General features: G+C 40.6%; 1 protein-coding gene across 2 annotated transcripts in view; it reads right to left on the bottom strand.

The window, feature by feature from the left end:
• WDR25 (WD repeat domain 25) overlaps nt 1-12473 on the bottom strand; it is a 252118-nt gene that overhangs the window by 71454 nt on the left and 168191 nt on the right. For both annotated transcript variants that reach the window (XM_072630228.1, XM_072630229.1), the window contains exon 3: nt 4967-5114. In XM_072630228.1, coding sequence (XP_072486329.1) covers nt 4967-5114 — 148 coding nt within the window. The remainder of the gene's footprint in view (nt 1-4966; nt 5115-12473) is intronic.

Consider the following 12473-nt stretch of genomic DNA (forward strand, 5'->3'; position numbering starts at 1 on the left):
GATAAAATATGGCTTTACAAGGTGAGCACAGCTTGTTTCAGACTCATATTGACATTTATAATCTACAGATTTTTAACAGTATTGATTCTGAACCCTAGAATAAATGTCCTCACTGCCAAATCCCCACTAATGACGATAGACACTGTGTGCATAACCCCCTGGGTACTGCTGGGAAACAAAACCCATTACATTACATTGTTTGTGTGTTTCTATTACACTGGGGGTGGGGAAGGTGGAGAGAGGGAGAAGCATGGCTTACAGAGTAAAGGAGAAAAGCAGACACAAAAAGAAGATAGAGTATAAACAAACTCTGGATTAAAGCTGGGCAGAAGGAAGGAAGAAAATGCTTCAAGTCACTGGTCTGTAAGAGTTCACATTTCTCTAACCCAGTAAAGTAGGTAATGCAGGCAATAGTATTGTCTACAAGTGACAGATGAGGAAGCCAAGGCTCAGAGGCTACTATGACCTGCCTAAGGTCACCGAGCTAGCTAGGGGCACATCTAGGCCTGTAATTGAGGTCCTCTGACTCCATGCTACCTTGCACGGGTCACAAATGATCCGGTGAACTTAGCTTCCCAGAGAACTGAAGTTCAAAGGCCTGGATTCCTGGCCCAGCTCTTATCACTTGCCAGATGTGTAAACTACCTCCCTATGCTTCAGTTTCTTCATCTGAAAAAGGGGGTCCTGACACTTGTTGACCTGCCTCACAGAGCTATTTGTGAAGAAAAGTACTTTGTGAACTGCGCAGTTTGGAAATAAGGAATCCCTACAGGAATGGGAAATGCTGTTACAAACTATTAAGGAGGTAGTCCCTACATCTCCCTGTGAGTTTCCATTATCATTTCATGCACTTAAGCAAGGAGGGGGTGGGGGGAAGGAGAAAGGAAATGTTCTCTTTTTCTTTGCTCCCTCTGGCCACCCTCTTCCTTACTTCTCCTTGTAGGACAGGAAAGAGAAATGAGAGAGGGGAGGAATGGGGCAGGGGGGAGAGCAGTCCAATTCAGAGTAATTTGCCATCACAAAAAAAAAAAAAAAAAGATAGTCTGAGAACAGGCAAAGGACACTCCGATATGACTCCAAATCACTGTTTCTACTCCTTTCCTGATTCAATCAATTCAATAAACCTTTATTAAGCACCTACGGCCCTGCTCGACATGGCAAGATAAATGAAGATTAATAAAATGGAGTCTCTGCCCTCACGGAGCCAAGGGGACAATTACCACTCCTTTGGCCTGGGACACATTCATTTCATAAATGTGGCCTGAGGAGAGCAGAAGCTTGTCTGGCAGCCACATCACTCTGCTCCCATTTCTTAAGCCTAGAGTCCATTAAAGTCCTTTTATACCTTTAACACAGGAACTGTTTTCTAGATTTCTTGACATATTTCTGCAGTTATTTTTTGGATCCAAGTGCAGGCTTGATTTTAGTTTTAAAGGATGCATGGGAAATCAACAGTTTTCTCAACTATAAATAAAGTGTTGGCTAGATAACTGTGCGATTGTAAATTCTCTGATCTTCTGATCCTAGGAATGGGTGAAACAGTATGAATAGGTTTCCCCTTTTCATCGTCATTGTCATCATTATCATCATCATCGCTAGTATTTATTTGGCATGCCAAAGTCTGCAAGACACATTACAAATATTACGTCACTTAATCCTTACAACCACTCTGAGAGGTAGATGCTATTTTATCCCCTTTTACTGAAGAAGAAATTGAAGCAAAGAGAAGATTAAGTGACTTATCCAGGGTCACACAGCTAGCAAGTTTCTAAGGTCAAATTTGAACTCACGTCCTCCTGACTCCAGGATCAGCAGTCTATTCACTAGACTGCTTAGCAGGCTTTAAGTAAACAAAAGGCATCTTCAGATATTTATATGGCTCTGTGACTGTTGTTCTCTACAAAGATACAGAGCACAATCATTCTCGCCCTTCCTTAGGTTTGCCAGAGAGGAGCCACCCAATGTCCTCTTGAAATTGAAAGGATGCCAGTGGAATCCATGGTCTGTCCTTCCATTATCCCTCATTCTCACCACATGATTGACTCATTTTTTTAAATTGTTGCCTTAGATAAAGGTATAGACAACATGCTCATCAAATTTGAAGATGACACTGAGTTAGGAGGGACAACTAACACACTGGAAGATAGAATCAGGACCCAAGGCACTGGGCTCAATCTAAAGATGAAATTCATTAGGAATAAAATGCCTTATACTTGGGTTCAAAAAATCAGCTCCACAAGTACACAGTGGAGAGGCATCATTAGATAGCTTATGTGAGAAAAGATTTAGCTGATTTCAAGGATTGAGAGCTTAATACAGGTCAGCAGAATGATGTGGCAGCTAAAAAAATTAATGCCACAAGCATGAAGAGAAGCTTGGAGGAATAAAGAGGCGATGGCCCCTCAGTCAGACCTCCCCAGGAGTACTGAGTTGTGTTCTAGGCGCCAGAGACAAAGAATATTGATCAACTAGTGTGCGTACAGGGAAGGGCCTGGATGACAGTGACAAAGAGCCTTGAGTCCATGCCATATTACAAGCATGGGAAGCTCACCCTGGAGAACAGAAGGTGGAGCGTGGGGGTGGGGGATAGAACAAGGGCTGTCTTCAAGGATTTAGAGGCCTGACACGAGGAAGAGGGATTCAGCTTGTTCTGTTTTGACCCCAGGGGGCAGAACCAGGAGCAATGAGTGTAATGAGAGGCAAATTTAGGCTTGATGTCAGGAAAATTTTCTCAAAATCTAAGCTGTCTGAAAGTTGAATGGGCTACCATAGGAAGTGGTGGCTCCCTCTCCTTGGAAGTGTTCAAGCACAGGCTGGACTTTCCCTCTGGGTGATGGGTTGGACTACACAATCACTAAAATCCCTTTTATCACTCATACGTTTCCTTTATTTCACTTCTCTCTCATGATTTCTTGCTCTCTCATCAGTGCTGCTCCCTTCCACATGCTCTAAGGTCCAGTCAAAGTGGACTAAGTGTCACATGTGAACTCCCTAGAGAGTTCCCATAATCAAATAATCTATAGATAAGTATTTAATTAGCACCGTCTATGAGACATCCATTGTGCTAGAGCTGGGGATGCAAGCAGAAGGAATGCAATGTTCCCTTCCCTTTTCTTTCCATGCCCAGTGTCTAGCACGGTTCCTGGAACATAGTAGGTGCTCAGTAAATGTTTATGAAGTGACTATCTTATCTTTTTTTTCATATCTCTGTCCTTGTTCTTGGGTTTTCCTGAGTACTGTAAGATTGTTGTGTTCATTCGTTGTTCAACCCCTCGGTTTCAGAGTGCATGGGGGTGTAAGGTTTGAGGGGAGGGGAGCGGAGGGGAGGGGAGGGGAGGGAAGGAATCTAGCCATCATACTCCAAGTTAACTAGGAAGCTTCTGGCCATCCAAACTGTACTATTATAAGATAAACCTAGACAGATAGAGGGAATTATATGTCAAGTAGAAGAGTTTAAATTCTATTAGAGCCATTAAAAGTTTTTGAGGAGAGCAGTAAATAGGATTAGATGAAGAAAATTACAACATGATGAAGATTACTTTGGTAGAAATATGAAAGCAGGAGGTAGAAAGAATTGTTAGAAAGTAATAGCCCAGGCTGGTGTTGATGGGGTCCACTCCCAGGATGGTGACAACAAGGGTAGGTAAAGCAGAGGGGAAGCGGTTAAGGGTGGATGGACAGGTAGAACCAAACAGACTTAAAAATAAGCAGTCCAGGGCAATAGGAAGAATAACGAATTTGGAGTTGGAGGCCTTGAGTTAAAATTCCAGCTCAATGAACTTAACTTTCCTCATCTATAAAACAAGGGGTAGGATTAGATGACCTCTAATGTCCTTTCCATGTTCTAGATCTACAATCCCATAACTGTCTGGAGATGAAGGGTGAGGAAGAGGAAAGGGTCAAAGACAACCACTAACAGAAATAGAGAAGCCAGAAGGGAAAATAGGAAATATAATTCCCTCTGACCAATTAGAATCAAATACACTCAAAATTTTATCATTAACAATTCCAGTAAGTTATACTTTAGGGTAAAATAAATCAATGCAAATTAAAGGAAAGTGCATTGCCCTGAGAGTTTAGTTACCTGGGTTCAAGTCCTTGGGCAAGAGAGAAGTGGGCTCTCTATAAGACCTTTTAAGATCTGTGTCAAATCTGACATCCTCTTTGGAAGAAAAACACTGGACTCAGAACAAAAAGACCTGGGAGCAAATCTCAGTTCTATTATTTACTAGCTTAGTCCTCAGGTTCCTCTTCAGTAAAATGAGATAGCTAGAATGAATAACCTCTAAGGTCCCTTCCAGCTCTAAATTCTGTGATCCAATTCCATGATTCCTGCATTATACCGATAGGCTATAAGAATCTAATCCATTCACCCACCCTCTGTGAGCTGTCCTTTCTTCCATTTCTTTTGGCTAGAATCCCAGTAAGCTAAATTGGGCAGCTCCCTTCTTAGCCAATGGCCCCCAAGGATTTGTCCAGACACAAATCCATCTCACCAGAATGCCTTTTCAATTTGGAACATTAAAGCTCAACTCTTTTGGAGAGGTTTCCTCATGGGCCAGAATTATTCTTTATTGCCTTTCAAAAATGTAAAGTTACAGAAATGCTAAACGGATTCTCCACAAACGATGCTGTAATAAAGTTAAATCCATTTTAGTACAAATGAAGTGTCAAAGGTTTATTAAAAATCCATCCCTTTATCAGACCCCATAGTAACATAAAATGAAGAGGCTTGGCAGAGACTAAGCTTATAATATCTATCCTCTGGGGTTGGTTGGGAAGCCTATCACGGGGCTGGTTTTATTGCAGAACAGTATTTATCTCAAAGAAATTTTTTATAAGTCAGAACATTGAGTGTATTACAGAGAGAATCACAGTGCAGAAAGCCCAGGTCATGCCCCCAGTTGTGGGGCAGCCAGGGCTGGAATGAAATCCAATGGTTTAATCACGATACATAAAACTGTACCTGTTTCAACATCCGTCACATGAAGCTCAGAATCAAAGCCACCACTGAGGATCTGTCTTCCACAGGAGGACCACTGCACAGCACGGACAGCGCCACTGTGAGAGGAATAGGTGTTCAAACAGCGACCTGTGTCAATAGCATCCCACACCTTTAGGGCAAAAGACAAACAGGTAGATCTAAGTAATAAAATCTCACATTTCTTAATGTAACTTTTTTCCCTCACAAAAACCTCGTGGGTCAGACAGTGAAAGTTTTTGTAGCTCTGTTTTATGGATGAAGAAGCAAAATGTAGAGATAAATAACTTGCATGAGGTCCCATAAATAGTATAAAAGGTGGGGTCCGAATACAGGTCTCTCCTAACTCCCAGTACGGCACTTCTCCCACTAAGCCAAGCTGACTCCCCTGAAACAAATGACCTTTCTTTTCACAGACTTCACAGAACATGCTGCTTATACTTTTCTCTTGCAGTGTATTACTACATTTCATAGTTATCAGTGAATTATGGGTCACGTCCTGCTGTTAGAGATCAAGCGATGTACTGTAGAGTCATAACTAGAAGGAAACTTAAGAGTCATTGGGTCCATTCCTTGTAACTTCACAGATTAGGAACTGAGTCGCACAGTGGCTGTGACCTGTCTAAGGTGACAGAGCTGGAGTTTGAACTTATGCCCTGTGATTCCAAATTCAGGACTCTTTCCCCTCTACTACAAATTGGGAGGTTATCTTCTGATGCAGCCCACTCTACTTTTAAACAGCTTTAGTTATTAGAACATCTTTTTCCAGGTGGCACAGTGGATAGAGTGCAGAGTCTTCAGTCAGAAAGACCTGAGTTCAAATCTGACATCAGACACTTAAGTCATTTAAACCTGTTTGCTTGAGTTTCCTCAACTGTAAAATGGGGATAATAATAGCACTTGTGTCCTAGGGCTTTTGTGAGAATCAAATGAGATAATATTTGTAAAGTGTTTAACATAATATCTGGTATATGACATAGGTGCTTAAAAAATGCTTGTTGCCTTCCCTTTCCTCCCCTTCCCTCACAAGGAGGAAACATCCACCTCTGAAACTTTTACCTCATTGCTCCCAACTCTTCTGCCCTCTGAGAAGTAAAACAAGACTCGTCCCCCTTTCCAATGTCAACCCTTTAATATGAGAAGACAGTGTCATAGTCTCCATCTCTCCCCTCCCCTTCCCCAATTTTCCCTTCCTCAGGCTAAACATGGCCATTTCTTTCAGTTTACCCTTCACATGGTCTCCAATCCCTTCATTATTCTGTGTCCTTCCTAAAATGTGATTCTACCTGCTATTTTCAGTTCTGTGTGACCAGGCCAGAGGACCAGGATTATCATCTCCCTCCATACACCAGAGAGGTCACTAAAGCTTCTGGGCTCCTTTCACACGCACTGCTTTCTAGATACTCCCTCCCCCGCTCCCTTCCATCCTACACATGTTTGGGTAGGCTTTTTTTTAAACCCAAGTGCAGGACATTTATTGCTGTTAGGTTTTATCTCATCACATTCAACATAGTGTTCCTTTTGGATCCCAATTTGGTTTATTCCAGCTGAATATTATCCACCAATTTGATAAGCATGCTATCTATGGCATCATTAAAGTCATTAATAAAAATGCTGGATGCTATTAAATTAATAGTACTGAATACTATTTAAAGGTATTTACTGAGTACTAGAGCAGATGCTGTAGGAAACCAGGTTAATATACACATTCTCTGCCATCCAAGAATTTTAACTGTGCAATCTAAAATAGAAGAAATATACAACAGACATATATAGCTAACAGTCAAAACATGGACACATTATATAGACAAACACACAGACACACACAGTAAGTCCATTCTTTCTGAAAAAAAATCTCACATCACTGCGCTCAGTGATGGGGAAAGGGATCTCAACACACACATCTTGGTTTAAAATTTTCTTTAAAGCTATTATTTGTACAAAGCATAGGACAAAGACAATGACCTACATGTTCAAAGATTGGGCAAGAAGCAGAAACAAAGGAAACACACTGAGTAGTGATTTGTGAATGAATTTTCATCATCATAAGAAGAAAAGTAACAGCCTCAATGATGGCCAATTCATTCACAGAATCATGGATTCAGAGCTGAAATGAACCACAAAGTTCATCTAGTCCAATGCCATCATTCTACAGATGAAGAAGCTGAAGTGTGTGTGTGCGTGTGTGTGTATGTGTGCGCACATGTGTGCAGGTATATGTATCTATAGACACATATAGATATAAATATAGATGGTGGGTGGGTAGGTGCGTATGTATGTGTGTGTGTGTGTGTTGTGACTAAAAATTACAAGGTATTAACAACCAATTCCTTCACTAGAATAGACAATAATCAGTAAACTGATGGTCAGTGGTTTCTCTTGGTAACCAAAGACCCCAAGGGAGGCCCTGAAACACCTTATATTAGGTATGTTCCTTCTGACAGGGAAATGAAACTCAACCCTGATTTGGTGGACGTTTAAATGAGAAAGCAGGCTAGAAATTCCCGGTCCTTCCCAATTACCACATTGTAAGAACAGGGGGCATCAGCTGAGAATGTGGCATGGTCAAGAGTTTTGAGATCCCTCTAGAAATCTGGGCACCCCAACCAGCTGGTTTGATTTGTCTCTGGTTTGGTTTGTCCTTCATGAGCTAGGGTTACCCTAAACTCTAATGAAGGGGAACAAGGACAGGGCCAGACTGGATGCTTTTTGTACCCTAAACAGAAATCACATTTTCCAGCTAGGAAAATTACCAGTTGCCTTGAGCAGAGTTGGAATGCTTCTGACATTCTCTAGAAGGGGAGAGGCTCCTCCCTCAGCTAGTCTTTTTACAGAAGAGGGAATATTATAAATTATTATTTATAATCAAATGGTACAGCATTAAAAATATATATGAAATGACTTGCCCAAGGTCACACAAACAATATATTAGTGGCAAAGTCAGGACCCAAACCTAAGTCTTCTGAATTCAAATCCAGAGTTCTTTCCATTGCACTATTGGGTCCTGGAGGATGGAATTAGAAAACAAGAGGAAATGCAAGGAGAGAGATATCCACTAAATATAATAAACATTTCAAACTGCCCAAAAATGGAATGCCATGCTTTGTTAGGTAGCAAGCTTTCCATTTCTGCAGGATTACCAGAAGCTATTTAATAACCATCTATTAGTGTTCCTTTTAGAAGATAATGTTGATATAAGAGAGAGTAAAAAGATCTGGATTCAAATCTTACCTGTATTATTAGTATTTGGGAGACCTAAGTTTTAATCAAAACTCTTTCATTTAGAAGCTGTGTGATTGTTAGCAAGCCACAACCTCTTTGTGCCTAAGCTCCCTCAGAGGTAAAATGGATAACCAAAGGACCCTGTGTCATAGTGGATACAAGGGATCACTGTTGAAGTTAGAAAGGTCTAGGTTCAAGTACCATCTAGAACACTGTGGCCCTGCGCAAAAGGCTTATCTCCTCAGTGCCTTGGGCATCACTCCAAAACTATAAGTTTCAGAACTCCACTAGAAGAGGTAGTTTTCTCACTGAAGATTGCCTAAAATCAACAAAATCAAAGGTGTGAACCAAAAAAAGAAAAAAAGGTACTCAACAATTTAAGTCAAGAAATATTATCAAGGATCTGCCAGACATAAGGCACTGTGCTAGGCACTGGGGCACAAAGAAAATAAAATGAAAAATATCCTTCAAGGAACTGAAGTACTACAAAACACATACACACATATAAGGTAGGTAGGAGGGAAACAAGCATTTGTGAAGTGCTTACTATATGCCAGGTGCTATGCTAAGTACCTTATAAATATTATCTCCAACAATCTGGGAGGAAAGGGTTATTATCCCCATTTTACAGCTGAGAAAACTAAGGACAGAAGCTAAATTACTTGACCAGGGTTACATAGCTAATAAGTGTTTGAGGGTCAAATGTGAACTCAGATCTTCTTGTCCTCAGGTTAAAAACTCTCTCCACAGCCACCTAGCTCTTTTACAGTTAGTATTTATACAGAACTTTAAGGTTTGCAAAACACTTTATAAACAATATCTCATTTTATCCTCACAACCACCCTCAGGAGGGAGGTATAAATCCAAGCATATACAAAGCAATTCCAGGAGTAGAAAGCATTAATAACTGGAGGGATCAGGAAGGGCATTGTATAGAATAAGGAACTGAAGCTGAACCATGAAAGAAGGCGCAGGCAGAGGGGAGGACCCCAGGTGTGGAGTTATCATGAACAGCAGCAACAAAAACAGCTTGGCTAGAACTGTGCATGAGGGGGTCATGATATGGAACAAGTCTGGGAGATATGGGCGAATGGCCAGACCCAAAGAGAAAACCTTAGCACCAGAAGGAACTGCTTTGAAGGGAAGACTCCTCAGGGAATTGGACTTGACGCTGTGTTACTTAACATTTTTATCACGGATGTGGACAAAGGAATAAATGGTATTTGTATCAAGTTTGCTAATGACACAAAGCTAAGAATGGTTAACACAATGGATGATTGACAGGATTCAAAAAGAGTGTTACAAGCTAGACTATTGTGTGAGATCAGAATGAAATTTAATAGGGATGCATGCTATCTTCTGTCTTACACTTGAGTTCAAAAAATCAACTTTACAACTAAAAGACAGTGGAGATATGATATAGGGTCTACATATACATTCATATTAAACCTATTTTTAAATTAGTCATGTTGTAAAGACTGGTGCTTTTCAGCAGTTTGCTGAAAAGATCTGGTATACTTTTAAGGTGTGAAAGTTTAACATATCAACAGTTAATATGGTAGCCAAGAAAGTCAATGCAATCTTACATTGAGGTGAGGAAAAGATGATAATCGTGCCACTGCTCCCTTCTTTGCTAATATTAATAGGAGTGCTGTGTTCAGTTCTAGACATCACATTTTAAGACAGACATAGATAGACTGGAGAGCACCCAGAGGAGGGTAAGCAGAAGGGTAAAGGGTCATGGGAGGTCCAACTGAAGAAAATGGGGATGCTTAGCCTGCAGAGAGAACTTGGGGACCTGTGATCATTGCTGGCTTGCTCAAAGCAGAATGAAGAACGGTAGAAGAAAGTTGCAGAAAGAGAAATTTAGAATTTTTTAATGAAAAAACTTTTAACAATTAGAGCTATCCAAAAGTAGAACCAAACAATCAATCAATTGACAAGCATTTTTCTGCTATGAGCCTGGGGATAAGAAGGGGGAAAAATGTTTTTTGTTCTCAAGGACCTTATGTTCTATCAGAGGAGAAAACACATACATCTATAAGCACATACAAAATAAATATAAAGAAGTTTGAAAACAAGCTAGTTAGAGTGAATGAGCACTAGCAAGGTGCAGGATCAGCAAAGGCAGAGATGGTGATTAAGCTGAGTCTGGTGATTGGAAACTGCTGATTGGAAGGTGGATCAAGCTGAGTCTTGAAGGAACGGATTCTCTCAGGCCTACGTGTGGGCAGAGGGTGCTTTCTAGACTTGGGGACAGTCAGTACAAAGGCACAGAGATAGGAAGATTGTTGTGTGAAAAGAGAAAAAAAGCCAGTTTGGTTGCACTACAAAGTGAGACACAAGCTTAGGCTAGAAAGATAGGTTTAGAATAAAACAAACAGGAGATTTTATTCGTGAGACAACAGGGAACCAGTGGGTTTACTCTTTGATCCAGTGAAGGACCCTCTATCTCTCCACTCCATGCATTTTCTCAGGCTATCCCTCATGCCTGGAAAGCTCCTCAGCTCTGACCATCAACCTCTCTGGTTTCTTTTAGGTCCCAACTAAAATCCTACCTTCTTTAGGAAGTCTTTTCTAATTCCTTTTAACTCTAATGCCTTCTCTTTTTAAAATTATTCCCTATTAATCCTATACATAGCTTGTTTGTATATATTTGTTTGCTTGTTGTCTTCCCCATTAGACTCTGAACTCCTTTTTGTCTCTTTTTGTATTCCCAGTACTTAGCATGGTGCCTGCCACAGAGGAGATGCTTAATTAATGTCTATTGACTGATCACTGAATAAGGGAGTGACCTAGTCAGAACTTCACAGTGGTTGTGTAAAGGAGGGATTGGAAAGGGTTAGTGTTGGGGGACAAGTTTGAAGCAGGGAGACCAATCTGGAGGTCAATTATAAACCTGACACACTAGAATAGTAATGGCACCCTAAACAGAAATAGGGAAGTAGAAGTGGACTGCCATGGGGAGTGGTAGGTATTTCCTTACTGGGAGTCCTCAAGCAAAAGGAGAATGATCACTGGTCAGTTATATTGTAGCAAGAATTTTTTAAAATAAATTTATTTGTTTTTAGTTTTCAGCATTCACTTCCATAAGATATTGAGTTCCAAATTTTCTCCCTATCTCTCCCCTCCCCCCAACCCAAGACAGGGTGCAATGCAATATAGGCTCTACATATACGTTCATATTAAACCTATTTTTGAATTAGTCATGTTGTAAAGAAGAATTAGAACCAATGGGAGAAATCACAAGAAAGAAGAAAAATAAAACAGAGAAAGCAAAAATATGCTTCAATCTACATTCAGACTCCACAGTTCTTTCTCTAGATGAAGACAGCATTCTCTATCACAAGTCTTTTGGAGTTGTCTGAGATCCTTGCATTGCTAAGAAGAAATAAGTCTATCAAAGTCAGTCACAGCACACTGTGGCGGTTACTGTGTACAGTGTTCTCTTGGTTCTGGTCACTTCACTCAGCATCAGTTCATATAAGTCTTTGCAGGCTTTTCTGAAGTCCGCCTATTCATTTCTTATAGCACAATAGTATTCCATTACATTCATATACCACAATTTGTTCAGCTATTTCCCAACTGATGGGCATCCTTAGAGGGAATTTTTTTTCAGGTAAGGTTTTGATTACACTGTCATTGGTGATCCTTCCAAAATCTGAAATTCCATTATTCTGTGAAAGATGGCTGGAACCAAATTCCATAGGACTTCATACGTCACAGTGGAGCTTGTATTTTACCTTAGAGGCCTCGGGAGCCACTGAAGACTCTTGAACTTGGAGTGATGTGGTAAGTCAGATTTATACTTTAGTCAGATTACTTTGGCAACTGTATGGAGGATGGAGTGGAGAAGGGAAAAACTGAAAGCAGGGAGCCCAATGAAGAGACTTTTATAATAGTTGAGATACAAGATGTAGGGAACATGAATAAGAACAGTAGCTATGTGAACAGAGCAAGAAAAACACACATGAGAAGTTGTGGAGGCAGAATAAAGAAGGTCTGGCAACCTATGTGGGCTATGAGGGAGAGAGCAGCATGGAGCACACTCCCAAGGCTGCACACCTGGTGACTGCAAGAATAATGGTGACAATACCTGCCCAACCTACTTCACAGGGTGACTGCAAGGATTAAATGAGGTAGTGGATGTGTAAAGCAAAAAGAGTTATAGAAATAAATATGTTAATAATGGTCGCTCATAATAATATTAATAACAATAAACTATAAGGGGAATTGCTTTTTGGGATAAGGGATTGTAACAGACACTCTT

The sequence above is a fragment of the Notamacropus eugenii genome, chromosome 1 (assembly GCF_028372415.1).
Source record: "Notamacropus eugenii isolate mMacEug1 chromosome 1, mMacEug1.pri_v2, whole genome shotgun sequence".
NCBI classification, from domain to species: Eukaryota; Metazoa; Chordata; class Mammalia; order Diprotodontia; family Macropodidae; genus Notamacropus; species Notamacropus eugenii.